Here is a 16,456-nt window from a genome sequence, read left to right as displayed (position 1 = left end):
TGGGCCCCTTCTTAGTTATGGGGAAATACCCTGAGCCTTGGAGACGGGAGAAACAATTATTCATCCTCCAGAATGAGGGGGGAAGCCAGTGATGACATATGCAGAGGGTCTGTGTACATACGTCAACTTGCAAAGAGGATAAACCCTGCAAGTGCTGATCAGGAGGGGCTTTCCTGAATTAGCTCTGTATCCCTTCCATCCGTTTCCCCCATGCCTTTTCTGCCTGCTTATCTAAGATAGGCATTGCTACTGGCCGGAAGGGACCAAAGGTTCAAGGATGAGAGAGAGATGCAGATACACAGATGCTGAGCCCTTAGTGGGAGTCAGTGGTATACACTGGACAGTCTTCTTCTAACCTCACCAGCTCCTTTTGAGGAAAGGAAACACCCTCAAGTCACTTGGTGAGCTCTCCTCAGTCCCCCACCCCAGCATGACCACATGACCCACACTTGGACCTTCTGGGAGTTATAATTTCCCACTCCTCTATTGGTCCTCGACAATCAAAAGCCATTCAAAACTACCAGTGGCTCCCAGACCCAGTATCTACCAAAACTTTCAGGACCATGACTTGTGAGGCTATGGCAGGCAGTGGAGAAGGAGGAGGATGGTTTGGAGACAAATGTGGGATTCACAGCAAGCAAGACCCTGTCTCAAAACCTGAAAACACAAACACATACCACCCCCTCCCCAAACCGACGAGCAAAAGCACTAAACAAAACGCCCATCCGTGGGGAAAGAAAGGTAGCCTTTCTGCTGAGGTGGGAAACCTGGTAGAAGGTAAGCTTAGACCTTAGATCCATGTTGCTGTTCCCGTTAGAAGGCCTGCTTGAGGATAAAGCCGACACAAAAGGGACAGAGCAGAGAAAACCAGACTAAATTGAGGCTGTACTATCCCAAGCCTAGATCTAGCTGAGCCTAAGGCCAAAGTCTCCAGCTGGGGTAAGGGCTGGGTTAGACGGCTGAATTCCTTTCTCTTGACTTCCTTTGATTCCATTCTATTGCCTGACACTGCCTCAATGCGTTGTGCTGTGTTCTGGGAACCAGCAGAAGCCCAGGCTGGTCCCACTACATTGTAGCTGGCCCCACGGAGAAAGCCCCATCTCAACTGTATTAGCTGTCTAAAGATAAAATGTGAAAGTCATGGAACATCCTAGGCCAAAGTTCTCTCTAACAAATAAGATAGGAGCTCTACTGTGAGCTTTTAAAAAAGTTGTTACATTTATTTGTTTGTTCGTGGGGACATGTAGGTGTGTGTGCTGTGTAGGTATGTGTGTGGAGGCCGGAGATTAACTTGATGGAGTTCATTCTCTCCTTCCAGTGGGTCCCTGGGATTGAACTTAGGTTGTCAAGTTTCTTAGAAAGTGCCCTTACCCACTGAGCCCTGCTGTAGTTTTTTTTTGTTTTTTTTTATATTAGAACGGCCCCTAAGTGCACAAGTATTTTTAGTACCATAAACAATCTGGTCTCACTGTTCCACAACTGCTCTGGAAAGGCCAGATTGATTACTTTATCACTGTGGTGGTAAAACGTAACCTATCCAGCCACAGGACGTCTGAAACCCCTGGAGTACAAGCCTGAAGTAGGAGGTGTCATAGTCTGTGGGGCCGCTGAAATGGTTCAGCAGGTAAAGATGTCTGTCATCCAGCAACACATATTCATTCATCAGAGCCCATGTCATTGTGGAAGGAAGAACCAGACCCCACAGAGTTGTCTTCTGACATGTGTACAGTGACCTGTGTGCCCCCCCCCACTGACCCAGGACACACATCATATGCACATAATAATAATAAACCAGGCCAGGGTCTTAGCTCAACAGTAGAATATTAAGAGCCTAGCATGTGCAAGGCTCTGGATTTAATCCCCATATCCTCACCCTGGTCCCCCAAGTCGTAAAAACCTTCCTGAACTACTGATCAGTTCAAGGCCAGCCAGTCTGGAGCACATGGAGAAACCTTGCCTAAAACAAACACGCAACACACCCAGCGAGACAACTAAAAACAAAGCTGTTGTACTTGCCCAGAGTGCTTACAGCCCTGAGTTCAATCCCCGGTATAACAGTAACGAAAGACCATCACAAGTAACACTTTCTTCCTGAAGCGAGAAACATCCGCAGTCCTCTTTGGCTTGTTGCTGAGCCAAATCAAGCAAACTTATGGCCTCTTCAAACCAAACTGATTCCGAGAACACCAGAAAGCACTGACTACAGAAACCAAGATGGGTAAACAGAAAAATCACTAGGCTTTGAGATTAAACAGATCTGGGTTCAAACATAGTTCAGCTGTTCTACTAGACTGTCTTGGGTCAGTAATTTCCTCTTTGATTTCCAGAGGATTAACATATAAATATGATTCCATCTACCTTTATAATCTATAAATAAGAGGAGCGTTTGCCGAGCCGCGCTGGTACACAACAGGTAGATCTATGTGTGGCTAGCCTGGTCTACAGAGCTAGGTCTACATCACTACAAAGAGAAACCCTGTCTTGGAAAAAACAAAACAAACCAAAACACCAATTCCCTGACTCAAACCCTGGGGGCATGTTCATAGAAACCCCCACCATGGTGGTTAGATTACGCTCTTTCCAGAATGGGCTGTGAATTACCTTCTCTTCGCTTCTTCATACCGAAGGCGCAACCTGACCTTCTCGGCCAACTGATTGTTGCTGCTGGTGAACTAGGGGGAGGTAAGAAGAGAGACAGGAATTACACAGTTCCTGCAGCGAGGCCAATGCTGAGCGGTGGTGTTTCAATAGCTCCTGGAAGACTTGACGGGGTATGTGGGTGGAGCTAAGAATAGTCTCCAATCACTATGGGCTGGCTGTGTAGACCGTGGGGAAGATGGTTAGACAAAATACTTGTCTTCCCTTGGGTCCATAGGAACAGTCTCAAACTCATATATGTCAGTACTTGTGGGGAGGGGGTTGAAAAAAAAGGCCCACATACCATAATCTAACTGAAAAGGGTCAAAGCAGGTATCAAACACATAGAGGACTACAGGTAATAGTAGCAGAAAATACACACTATCCAACCTGGGGACACTGGGCAAAGGTTTAACTGAAAGCTCATAGAGACTCCAGTGAGCACCGAAACTCTGGGTAAGCAGAGGCTGGCTTTCAGGGGGTTGGGCCTGCGTGAATGGCTGGGACAGGAAGGGGGACAGCCTGTTTCTGTAGTTGCCTGTCAGAAACCAGAAACTTCAAGCTCATGGGCTCACACTTGGAACAGAGTTATTCCCTTACTAGTGGGAGAACAGCCACAGAAACCAGGAGGGGGCAGGCAGTGGTTAGCCAGAAGGGAAGCTAGAAGGTAGGTTCACCCAGAGTTCTGGGCTCCAGGAGAGCAAAGACTCTCTGAAGATCACACTTACTGTGGCCCGGTTCTACTTGGCCACTTTTATGGCTGGTGGCGTTGTCACTACCCACTACTGGGACCAGGTTGAACCTTGGCACCGAGAGTCAGCAGCTGCTTGAAAGCTGCCAGCATTGTGTGGGGAACAATGAGAGAAATACGCTCTGCCCTCCAGCTGGTCAAAGGAAACCAGGACGGAGCTACCAAACAGCATGAAAGAAATGAGAGGGAGACACTTCACGAATTGAAAAATGCATTGTGTGCAGGGTTAACAGGCATCAGCTCATGGCCAGACAGTACTTAAAGTGTGGGATCCCCAACTCTAGCCTTTCCTCAAACCATTATTTCCTGTCCTCTGGGGCCAGCTGAGCTCCATGGAGCCACAGGCAGGCGGTCAAGAACAGGCGTCCATCCTCCTAGAACAGCCTCCCAGATGCGACCCCTGTCTACTCACAGTCCCCGAGATGTCTGTCTGCGAGCTCACGTCCAGGAACTGCTTTGGCATTGGGAAGCTCGAACTCTCCAGAGAACTGCTGCTGGGCCACAGGTCGGAGTGCGACCCTCTGTCTGTTCGGAAGCCATCCTTCAGCATGGCGAGACTCTGTGGTGCAGGGAGAACAGTGAGTGTTGGCTCTCACTATCAGTGCCCTCGGGGGTCGAGGAAAGGACACCAGATCCCCTGGGACTGGGGGCATAGATGGTTGTGAGCCGCCATGGGAGTGCTGGGAATTGAACCTGCATCCTCTGGAAGAACAGTCAGTGCTCAACTTGGCATGAGCTAGAGTCATCGGAGAAGAGGGGAACCTCAATTAAGAATGTACCTTCGTGGAGACAATTTGAGGGGGACGGGTATGGGGAGGGGGAGGGGATAACATTTGAAATGTAAACACAGAGATTATGCAATAAAATAATTTTTAAAAAATGCCCCCAGAAGGCAAGCCTACAGAGCATTTTCTTAATTGGTGATTGACAGGGGAGGGCTCAGCCCATTTTGGCTTGTGTTAACCCTGGGCAGGTAGGGAAAAGGGTGAAACTGGGAGAGAAGAAGGGAGGGGGAGCTTCAAACCAGATGTAAAGTGAGTGAATGAATGAGTGAATGAATGAATAAATAATAATTGTAATAATAATAATAATAATAACAACAACAACAACAATAATAATAAAGAAAGCAGGTTGAACATGCCATGAGGAGCAAGCCAGTGAGCAGCACTCCTCCATGGTCCCTGCATCAGCTCCTGCCTCCAGGTTCCTGCCTTGTTTAAGTTCCTGCCCCTCAACTTCCTCCAGTGGCGAACTAGATCGTCCTCACTGTACCGATGACAAGCTGACAACTGACAGTGTGGTGCAGTGCTCTGAACCTCTAGTCACAAGCAGAACTACTCGCTATCCACGAGCGCCACAGCTCTTGGGCCACAGTCCGGTTGTCTGCCGACATTTCCATCCAAAGCTAGCCACGGCGATTCTGAGTCTTTGGACTCCTGGCATCAGCGGGGTGATGGGAAGGTGCCTTCAGGGTGAGGTGGCTTCTGAGTGGGGATTACATTCGGGGGTGAAGCAATGGGCTTGCGAACGAACCACCTGTCTCAGGGTCTGACTGGTAGCTCGGCCACTAGCTATCTGAGCCAGATTGTCCTGATCTATAGGACAGCCGTAATCTGAGCCACGCATCACTGTGTTGTGGACTTAGTGATTCAGTTCCTAGCTCAGAGAACAGAAGGGACAGACTCACTAACATTGTGATGTTCAGGTAAAATGGCTCTGTCGTTGGTCCATCACACACAAGATGGGTGGTGAGGAGCTGTCTTTGGTAGGACAAGTGGATCAGGCTTTGCCACTGGTACTAACAGATTGGCCTCAAGCAAGTCACTTGGTGCTTCTGAGCCTCCCTTCTCTCCTTTACAAAGGAAGAAGGGGGTGGCAATCTCAAGAAACCTAGTAGAGGGTAAGCATGACTTTGGCACACCGTAACTTCTGACCCAAGAACAGGTGTCCGTGGACAGCAAGGAGTAGCTCAGCGCTCCATGTTCTCTTGCCAAGTTTCTCATCGGTACGCTGAGGGTGGTTGTCTGATGCATAACAGTTGCGGTGGGGCAGGGGGCAGAGCTTCTGTTGAGTGTCACATGACAGTGTCTTCTAATTGACAGCACCTGCAACTGGGACACGTCTGTAAAGCCACCATCCATCGTAGGGCTACAATTCGAAATGACTGCGATCCTTTCTTTTAATTCCAGACTACTGGCATCACATAATACATTTTCTTGGTGATGGGGGCCAAAGTCTAAATACACAAAAAACTTGATGTGTGTACTTGCATACGCACAGCCAGAAAGCACCTTGCTATTTTTCGATGTGCCTGTATTGTGTCTCTGTTCACCTTACATAGATGGGTAGAATTTTTCATGGCAGTATCATGTTAATACAAAAAGAAAAAAAAGAAAAGAAAAGAAAAGAAAAAAGTTTGGACTAGGGAAATTCATCCGGTACTGAGAATTCAGTACCTTGTGTGGTAAGGGAAAATAGGCAGTGTGAAGTCTTTATACCCAGGGTTCCAGGGGCCCACATCCCTGGAGGCCACGTCACCTTGATCAGGTCCTGCTTCTCCTTTTCTCCGCAGGTGATGGCTTTCTTGATCGCTTTGGTTTCCCTCAGCACAGCCTGGGCTTCATCCAGTTTGTAGCCACCCTGAGCATCGGACATCCTCTCGTCAATTCTGGGGGCCAGGAAACAGGAGAAGTCAGTCATGAGAGGGCGGGGAGAAAGCTCAGGTGCTCTCCAGCCCAACCTCCTCTCTCCATCCCCCACAGCCTTCTCTAGGCCCTACTTGCAGAAGGTTCTCGTCAGACTGCAAATGTGTGTGGCTCCAGACCACAGAAGCAACGTCATTCTTAGAGTTAGGCTATTCTTCTTTTCTTTTTAAGATTTATTTATTTTATTTATATGAGCACACTGTAGCTGTTTTCAGATACACCAGAAGTGGGGACATCGGATCCCACTACAGATGGTTGTGAGCTACCATGTGGTTGCTGGGATTTGAACTCAGGACCTGTGGAAGAGCCGTCAGTGCTCTTAACCGCCAAGCCATTTCTCTCCAGCCCTCCCTGCGTTGGGCTCTTCTAAGTATGAGCCCTTATTGAAAATCTTCCTGATTCCCTCCTGAATCCCTGAGGCTGGGGAGAGGGTTCTATACACATGTCCAAGAGCCGAGAAACTGTGTTTTAGTTGCATTGGTAACTTAAGATTTTATGAAACAGAATCACTGGTTTAACTGTTGTACCCGGGAAAATGAAGCTGAACAAGATTGTAGAAGTTGGGGATGAGGAGATGGTGTGTCTCCTGTTCTATACATCACAAGCTAGCAGGGTCCTAGGCACTGATTCACAAAATAATAATGCCCCAGGCTTGCGTTGTGACTACTTCCTGCCAGGTGACATGAGCCACACTTTAAAATTTTAACACTTGAGAGGCAGAGGCAGGCAAATCTCTCTGAGTCTCACACGTCAATCAAAACTACATAGTCTCAAAAAAAAAAAAATCCTCCACAAATTGTCCAAATATATGGTCCAAAATCACTCTTGGTGGAGAGCCGCTATATTTAACTTTGTGAAGTTGGTTCTGTCCTCTTCGTCTCTGCATGGGTTCTGGGCTCAGGTTGGTATCTGGCATAGCAAGTGGTTTTTTTTTTTTTAACCTCCTGAGCCATGTCTGCACCCGAGAGCCCTGCTGAATTACAGGACACAAGGACAAGGAAAGGTAAGGATAAAAAGGGTCCCAGGCTTTCACACGGGTTAGTGTAGTCTGCAGCGCAGCATTGGACGAACCTCCCAAACCTCAGTATTCTAAAGAAGCCCAGGTTATGGCTTCTGCCCAGCCATGTTCAGAGCTGTTCTCAATGTCAAGCGGAATAAAGGACCCAAATCCTGAGGAGAACTAGGAAGTGGTATACAAATGTGACAGATTAAACACCCTCAGCTCGGAGATTACTGGTTTATCCGGGGGCCCTGTGTGGAGGGTTGTTTCGATGAAAGTGAAGGTTGTGTAAAAGGGAAGAGCTGAGTGTATCCCCTCCTTTTTTTGAAGGTCTGAGATCAAATCCAAAGCCATACACGTGGGTGGCAAGTGCCCTGCCACTGAGCTATGACTTAAGAAAGCAGAGAGGGCTCAGGAGAGGGGGGTCTGAAGAGGACTAGGCTGTGGAGAAGATTCTAAGAGCAGACACTTAACTGCTTCATTCTTTCATCAAAGGCTGGCCTGAGGCTTCGGTGGAGGGTGGAAAAGTTTAGCAGCCCAGGGAACACCACAGGCCCATTATAAAGGGATGAGAAATCCTAACAGGCTTTCCTCCTGGCTTCCTGCTACAGCCAAACTGTCCTCCGATAAAAATAGCTAGTGTGAGTGGGAAGTTACTCAGAAAGGAGGAAAGAGAACGGGAGCAGGTTTTCACCCCTAGCCTCATGGCTTGGAGCAGGAGAGAGGGCAGCAGGGAGGGGTCCCCACACAGCTGCCTCCTGCAGTTTCTTCAGCTTCCACGGTGGGAAAACAAAGCCCTAATTGTGTCTCGCACTAAAAATAGCTTTGTCTATTCCTTTCGAGGACTGGGGCCTGGGCAAGCCTGCCAGGTCAGCTAAGATCTGTCTCAGATTTAGTCTGAAAAAGTTCACGTAAGGAGCATTGCTCCACAAAGCTCTTCGGGTGATACTCAGCAGAACACCACCCCTCCCCCGCAAGAGTGTGGTCCTACCCAAAGGGGTGTTAGGTGTAGTGGGGAAAGCTTTATGCTTCAATAGGTCTGGAGGCTGGGTAGAGTTCGCCTCTGCAAACAGGGCAAGAATGGCTCTGCATTCCCAGAAAGGAGCAGCCTGTGTGCCTGGCTGGAAAGAGCTTTACCTGATTTCTCCAGGCCCTTAGCAACCCAAGCTCCGGAATTTGGCTGCAGAGAGCAGCTCCGAGAACACTTGGGATAAGACTGGAGTAAGAGGAGGCCGGGGAGAACAAAGGGTCACCATTTATACGCTCACTGAAAGAATCCTTTCGGGTAGAGGGTAAGGGGAAAGAAAAGTTGTGTGTGTGTTGGGAGATATGTTTTAGGATTTCCAAACTATGCAGCCATTCTTTCTTTCGGGTCTTTGGGGACACGCATGCCCAGTAGCCACAGCCTCTGACAGTAGCTAGTTCTTCCTGTGCCGTCCACACAACTCTGGCAAAGGGGCTTTGTGGAATGTCCTCCCCTCCCCCCCATCCAAAGTGATATCATGAGTCTTAACTCTCTCCCGTTCACAAGGGGTTAAGCTGCAGGCCCAAGGCTCCCATGTTTTGGTTTTGATTTTTTTTCTTCATTGTCTTTGAAAGATTTCCTCTGGTTTTCATCAACGTTTCTCTTTCCTTCTTTAAAAAATTGTGTATTTGTTTTTATGTTATGTGCAGTTCTGGTTTTGCCTGCATGTCTGTCTGTGGGAGGTTGTCAGATCCCCTAGAACTGGACTCACAGATGGTTGTGAGCCGTGTGGTTGCTGGGAATTGAACCCAGGTCCTCTGGAAGAGCAGTCGGTTCTTTTAACCGCTGAGCCATCTCTTCAGCTCTCTTTTCTTTACTTTTAAGATGAGACAAACCAAAATGATAACCTCTCGTTGCTGAGTATGAATCAGGCTCACGGATTCTTAGACATAGGTGGCTCAACAGCTCTTGGCTGGACCACTGCCGTCATGGAAGCAGACATGTCTGCTCTCAGCGGAAGACCTGCATGTCGGTCTCTGTGTAATGGTGACTCTGGAAACGCCCTAAATTACTCCTGGAGAGTGAAGGTCACCGTTCCCAGGCTCTGTAGACACTAGAGACTATCAGATGGGAATTCCTGAGTCATCTCTTCCCAGACCCTGAACAAAAGCAATAATACAGCACTAAGGGGCTTTATGCTTTTTGGGTCTGGGGACAGGATTATCTAGGGTAGTGTCCAGAGAGGGACTGACATGTGATTTTCAAAATCCAATAACTCTCCAAGCACCGCAATAATGATAGTAACCCAACAGTTCTGAACTGTAGGTGTAGACTGTGGAGGACAGACTTACTTAGTACTGGTGGGGTTCAATTCTTGGGCACAAAAAAAAAAAAAATCCAAATCCAAATCAAAAAATAATAAGACAAGGGCTAGATGTCTCTCAATGGCTAGAACACACACCTAGCATGCAAATAGCCCCTGGGTTCTATTAGGTCTCAGGTAGTTCATCGATTAGAAAGGACAGCTTAAGCAAGCATTCCTTAGGAACTTGTGAAACCAGTTCCTGTCTGCTGAAATGAATTATTTCCCTTACTTCAGGCAGAAGGAACATATGGCTACTTGTGGGGTCTATCAGCACATCAGAGCTCATGCTGGCCTCTAAGTTCCCTCAGTACCACAAGTACCTGTTCCACATCAGGTCCTTTCTCCCCACAGCAGCTCATACTCCTCACAATCCACGTGATTTGTCCACCCACCTTCTATCTCTAGTTATCCTCTCTCACTAGCTCTTACATTCTGTCCGTCCGTCCATCCATCTACTCGCCCATTCATCCATTCAGCCTCCCATCCATACATCCACCCACCTATCCATCCACTCATCCATCCACTCATCCATCCATCCACCCATCCGTCCATCCATCCACCCGTCTGTCCATTCATCCATCATCCATTTACCCATCCATCCATTCATCCATCCATCCATCCATCCATCCATCCACCCACCCATCTATTCAGTCACCTATCTATCCATCCATCCATCCATCCATCCATCCATCCATCCATCCATCCATCCATCCATCCATCCATCCATCTATCCAATCATCACATCCACATACCCGTCCGTCCGTCCATCCATTCGTCCATACGTCCATCCATCTATTCATCCACCTGTTCGTCCATTCATCCATCCATCCAACCACCCATCCATCCAGCATCCATTCAGCCAGCCACCCCCCCACACCCATCCATCACATCTATCCACCTACCCACCCATCCATCACATTCATTCATTCACCCACCCACCCACCAATCCATCCACCCACCCACCCATTCGCCATCCCCAGCTGTCCTCACGCTTTCTCACCATGCCTTAATCGCTGGCTCATGCTAACTCATTATCTCAACTATTCTCTCTCACTCTCCTGCTTCTAGCCCTCACCATGTCCTCTCTGCTTTCCTTCGTCTCTGCTCTCAACTCTTCCGGATGCCTCTGGACACTTTCTCTTATTCCCCAAACAAACCTTCCCCTAAGGATGGAAAGGTCATGTCGGCAGTTTCTTTACTGTGACTCCTTGAGTACATAAAGAAAGTCCCAAATGTTCTTGGGTTCTGGTCCTGATTCTGACCTTGCTGGTTGAGGTGACCTTCTGCATATTGTTTTCAACACTGACAATGCCTTCATCAACAACATGGGGTACAATGCAAACTATTCTCAATGAGATAAAGAGAATGAAATGAGGCAGCTGTGAGGTCAGGGATGCCTACCAAGCAACAAGTTTGGGTTTGTGTCACAGAGTCCTGGGACTAAGAAGACAACTAACTAGCGAGCCTCTCCCATCCTCCTCCCTGAACTTCTAATATGGGCCAGGCTCTGTTACACCCTGACAGGGGTTTTCTAGCTCAGTTCTGACAACCATGGACTTTTCGGATGATGCCATCAAAACTCAGAAGGGTCAGGTTATTTTCTAAGGTCCCAGGTACCTGGGGTTTGAACCCTGGCCCTATGCCTCGTGAATATATTCCTAACCCTCTCTGCCCAGGTATGCATTAGAGCAGGTGTCTTCCTTCGCTCTATAATATTGGAAGCCTGCTCCTTCTAGTGAAGGACTGTGGGCAACCAGGCTGCAAAGGAGTCCCATTGGTTCAGCTATCAAACTTGGAGGGAAAGGGAGGGGTGGGGAGGGTTGTCTTTAGGGTTTCATTGTCAGCTCACCTAAGGACAAAAACTTTCAATGCTGCTACACTGTGACAATTGCTACACTGTGACAATGTGGTAAAACAGGTTTGTGGAGGATCTGAGAATCCTGGGAAGTTTGATGTAGAGCTCTTGACGTGGGGGAATGAACAGCCTTAAACTATGCTTCGAAGTTTCTGGAGTTTACACACAGACACTGGGTTTTAAAAGTTCAAAGATAGGAATGTCTGTGTTCACACGATTGCCCTGAATTGTCTCTGGTGTTCATTAAAAATTACCAAGGAACATAAAGTATAACCCCTGGCTGGAATGAGGTTAGAATCTGGTTTAAAGATATGGTTAACATGTATGCATATATAAATCACACACATATCGACATATTAATAAAAGATATAAAGGCCATAATTATAGGCTGGTATTTACTGAGCACTTTATATATGGCTCAGCTTCCTCATCTATGTAAATGGGGATATAGTTAAAACCAAACCAAACCAAACCAAACAAAGTAGTGGCTTACTTTAGGGGCCGTGGGACGAAAGAGTTTGCTTTGTCTGTGTCTGACAGTCTCATAGTCAACTAGCAGAATTGAGCTAGCACAAAACACTTGCTTCTAGGACCGAGGAGTAAGAGTTGGCTGAGCTTAACGGGTTTAGGAGCTTGGATCATGACAAGAGCTCCAGGGTTTGAGAGAGCTCAGTTCACCTCCACCCTTGGGTGATAGCATCTCTCATAGATGCCAGTGGAAAAGAATTTGAATAGGATTATGAGAGATGCATCTTGAGAAGGGAGGGGCAGAGAGCAGGTGGGGACCAGGGGTGGACCTTGCCCTGTGCTGTGGGGCAGACTTACTTCTTCAGGGTCTGAAAGCCACGCTCCTTGAACTGTAGTTCATGCTGCAGGTGGACCATCTCTCTCTTCAGCTTGTTGACCTGGGTAGCAAGGGACCACACAGAGGAAGGAGTCAGAGGTGGGTTTGGGGATATAGGGAACCCAGAAGTCTCTGGAGCTGCCCGTTTCTGTTGGGCACAGTAAGTGACAGAACCCTCCCTTCACCCAGCCAGTGTCCCTAAAGGTCCTGCTGGCCAGTCTCTGAGCCAGTGAAACAGGCAGTAACCAGCAGTTGCCTGAGATAGTTAGGCCTTCCCACCTCTTAGCTATGGGATCTCTTCTGCACCATGGCCCCTCCTTGCCCCTCCTGATGAGTGGGGACAACAGTTATCACTTGGGCCACACTCAGCTTAAGGCTGGTGACAGACCTGAGAGTACTCTGCATGGAGGTGCGAGACAATGACATAACTTTAGAGGCAAGATGTGGCCAAGCGCCAAAGCCCACTTGCAGACCGAGTTTTGGCCTGTGGAGTGCTGGCGAACTTTCAGTGAAGAGCTTCTGACTGAGATCTGGGAGATGTCATATACTAAGCCTTGATATATAGTTCTTTCCCTAAACACCTGACATCTAGAAACATGGGGGTGGGGGTGGGGGTGGGGCTGGTATAGATGTGGCATACTAGAGCTGAAAAAACAGGATGGCTCAGCCTATTAGCCCCCTCCCCCCATATTCCATCCCTCCTCAGTCCACTTCCCCCCATTTCTGTTTTTGTATGTGGAAATTACTCAGACCCGAGGGAAACCCGTGTTCAAAAAAAAAAAAAAAAAAAATCCAGTCTGAACAAGCCACTTAACCACGGCACCTTAGTTTCCACCTTAGTAAAGTGGGGTGATGATCCCTATCCCCTGGAGCAATCAAGAATTAAGATGGTACAGAGCGGGCAGAAACTAGGAGGAATAAGAGGACACCAAACTAAAATGTCTGCCGAGGGCTCTTGTTTCCTCGGGTGAGGTTCTTGATCCCCGTTTCTTTAAAGTGCAGAAGAGAACGGCATTTGCTACTTCCAAGGGGTAATGGTAGGTCGTGAGATGAATGTCTGTCAAGGAAACTGCTAACACCATTACTGAGACCACCACCACTGTTACTATTATCACAGGGGCCCGGTGAGCCTGGCTGCAGTGGCCCGGAGGGTTGGCTAGTTTATGGTCAGTGAGGATGCTCTCAAGATTCTTACCCTGGACTTTGCAGTGGCAATTTCAGCTTTCAGGATCTCAGGGTCATACTTGGAACTGGATGAGGATCCAGAGACCACTGTGAGAAAAGAAAAAAAAAAAAAAAGAAGATCTCAGGTGAGGAAACACAGTGAAGTTGGCTGACCCCGGCCATCTGAATAAACCTGGAGAGACCGGACTCAAAAACCACGAACAGCTTAAATGTCCCACAAAGGGGGTTTGTTAAATCAATACGGCACACAGATTATTGAGAATGATACGGTTAGTAATATGTGCAGAAATGATACCCTTGGCTGGGCTCACACTTCCCTATCTCTCCTTCCTCTGGCTGATGGGGCATCTGACCCTCTACAGACTTGTACCTATGGTGTGCACCAAGCTAACGCCCTATTCATAAGGACTTGCTCTGCACCTCAAAGCACGTGCTAGCCACTTGGCTCTTCCTATGTGCCCACTATGCTAGCTCCCGGGGTGTTTCAGATGTAGCTCCCCGTCCCTGACCGGAGATCTCTGAGTGGGGCCTTCGGCACACAGACCCACAACTTCCCATTTCCTTTATGACAATGAGGTTTTCCTCTCCCCTTGCTGTTCTTGTTCTCTGGCAGACAGCCTTGGGCAGGTCTGGTCTGCTGCTTTTTCTGCTCGGAACTCTTACAGATGTTTCTGAATGTTCTCCCTCCCCCTCTTATCTATGATTAAAAAAAAAAACCCTTACTGCCAACTCATGGGACGGCCATCTTGGTGGATTCTTTACCGTGCCCTCACTTACAAAAGTAACGTACACAATGGAAAAACCACGATGTAGAAAGCCACCGAGTGACATGAGAAATACCTGACACATGCCACTGGTCCATGAAACTCAGCTGACAAACAAATGCACAGAAGAGCTAAATGATGCCAATGTACCGTTGATAAACCGACCCATAGACGTGTCGCTATGAAGACAGGAGAAGCTACATGCCTGGCAGGGGTGAGACCCTTGGTTAACACTGCTGTCCGGAGGGGTGTATGATAAATGTAACTAATTTCCACCTTTCTGGTTTTTGTTGTCTTTTTCATATTTACTAACATAAATATCTACTTCTCTAATAAAGACTCTAAAAAGCTAATTTTTTGTATCAATGTACATTTGAGAAGAAAATAACAAACCCATAATGACACCACTTTAGAATAATTATCTTTATCCTAAGTAAAGCTCCTAATGCTTAGCTACAGTTCTAGAAAGTTAGAATTTCACCACCTGCCAGGCAGGGGTGGCACATGCCTTTAATCCCAGTACTTGGGAGGCAGAAACAGGCGGAAGAATCCCTGAGTTCGAAGCCAGCCCGTTCTACAGAGCAAGTTCCAGGATAGCCGGGGCTACAGAGAGAAACCCTATCTCAAAAACATCTTTTCTCACAGTCTCTTACAAGTATCTATGTTTTTGTGATTTATGACAGAGAACACACACAGTGTGATGTACTTCAAGGAAGAAAAGAAGACAAAAAGAAATCACCACATACCAGAAGCTCCCTAACCCATCCTCAGTCACCACAGACCTGGCTCTGCGTGTCCGAGTTGTTGGAACAGGGAAACATGTCTAGATATGAGAATCATCAAGTCCCCACCGTTGAACGGTTTTTCTCGGTATAAGGTATTTCTGGGGTGTCCCGAATCACACTGGATGAGCTAGTTCACCTCTCCTCCCACTCTTGGAGGTCTGAGCACCTCGGTAAGAACCCGAACAAGCTGAGAACAGGCTTTTCCAGCCAATTCTTCGTGCGCGGCAGTAATGAAGGGAGAAGCTGATGCTTGAATTTCGCTCAAATAGTTTGGGGGGGGCGCTTTTGATCACACACATGGAGAGTTAGTTTGGAAAATGAGAAAAACCACTCTGTATATCAGCAGATGAGGTGCCAGTGGGCAGCAAAGCTCACGGTGATGAGCAGGGTGATGAGGTCTGGGTGTTACAAGAGACAAGCAGGGCTGGGGAGGGCTTCCCGGCCTTTGGGCATGGAACAAGGACTTGGGTGCTCAGGGGGTGTCATCAGCTCCTGCCTTCCAATTCTTCAGTTCTGCTGTGGGCTTGGTGGGAGGGGCCTGGCTGGGTACAGAGCTAGAATTGGGCTTAAGCATATTCTCCAAAGAGGTACTCCCCAGCATTTCAAAGATAACACCATCTGTTATCTGTGGCGGATGGTAAGAACAGGCTGAAGAGCCTAGAGAAGTTGTCAGGGTGGAAATAAGATGGAGATCTATGCAGAAAGGTCATCAGAGGGGGCTGCCTATCTTAAGCATCACGGTCTGCCAATCCCCGATGATCATGAAGCTGGGCTACAGGAAACAGCGCTCACACTGTGGGAGAGACATTGGTAACAGTCTGAAGACCTGTCAGAAATGGCAGTTCCTGACCCGGGCTGGGCAAAGGTGATTCTGGGGTAAGTCCTTGTGAGATGCATTAGCATCCCTTGGGCATGCTCAAAAATTCCGGAAGCCAAGGAAGCCAAAGAAAAGAACAGATTCCTACCAATGGTGCTGTCAAAGACTTGAATTCTTACTCTTTGGAGAATTCTTATGAAATGCACAATTTATACACAAAGCTGCCGAAATGGAATACAGCCTGCTGAATATGTTTTAGGTAAAAATTTTACTTAGTTTTTTTCCTTCCTTCCTTTTAAAAAAAAAAAAAAGACCTCCATGAGCCAGCTATAGTAAGACATATATAATCCTAGGGTGTGCACAATGCAGCTTTTTAAGTTAATAAATACACACACACCCTATATGGCACATGTATACAGTTGAACAGGTTTTCACAGAGGAACACAGTCAAGGTGACAGGGCTCAGGACACAGACAGCTTCTTTATACTCTGCGTGTGCACCCCTTCACTCCCTTCCATGGAAAGGACTTCATATCCCAACAGGTCTTAGGCTGGAGAGATGGCTCAGTGGTTAAGAGCACTGATTGCTTTTCCAGAGGTCCTGAGTTCGAATCCCAGCAACCACATGGTGGCTTACAACTCTCTCTCTCTCTCTCTCCTCTCTCTCTTTCAGCCCCACCCCCAGCCCTTCACCTAGAGCTTTTTATACCCATCCACCTCTGTGTCCCAGTAACACACATGCAGTGGTAGGCCTCAATCTGGTTTGGTTTCAGGCATTATGCA

General features: G+C 47.7%; 1 protein-coding gene across 2 annotated transcripts in view; it reads right to left on the bottom strand.

The window, feature by feature from the left end:
• WWC1 (WW and C2 domain containing 1) overlaps positions 1–16,456 on the bottom strand; it is a gene marked incomplete at its 5' end in the record, with an annotated part of 135,079 nt that overhangs the window by 39,436 nt on the left and 79,187 nt on the right. For both annotated transcript variants that reach the window (XM_080942462.1, XM_080942463.1), the window contains 5 exons: positions 2,602–2,672; positions 3,801–3,947; positions 5,927–6,056; positions 12,104–12,183; positions 13,318–13,394. In XM_080942462.1, coding sequence (XP_080798588.1) covers positions 2,602–2,672; positions 3,801–3,947; positions 5,927–6,056; positions 12,104–12,183; positions 13,318–13,394 — 505 coding nt within the window. The remainder of the gene's footprint in view (positions 1–2,601; positions 2,673–3,800; positions 3,948–5,926; positions 6,057–12,103; positions 12,184–13,317; positions 13,395–16,456) is intronic.

The sequence above is a fragment of the Micromys minutus genome (assembly GCF_963924665.1).
Source record: "Micromys minutus genome assembly, chromosome: 31".
Lineage (NCBI taxonomy): Eukaryota > Metazoa > Chordata > Mammalia > Rodentia > Muridae > Micromys > Micromys minutus.
This window is presented reverse-complemented; position numbering and strand designations above follow the sequence as displayed.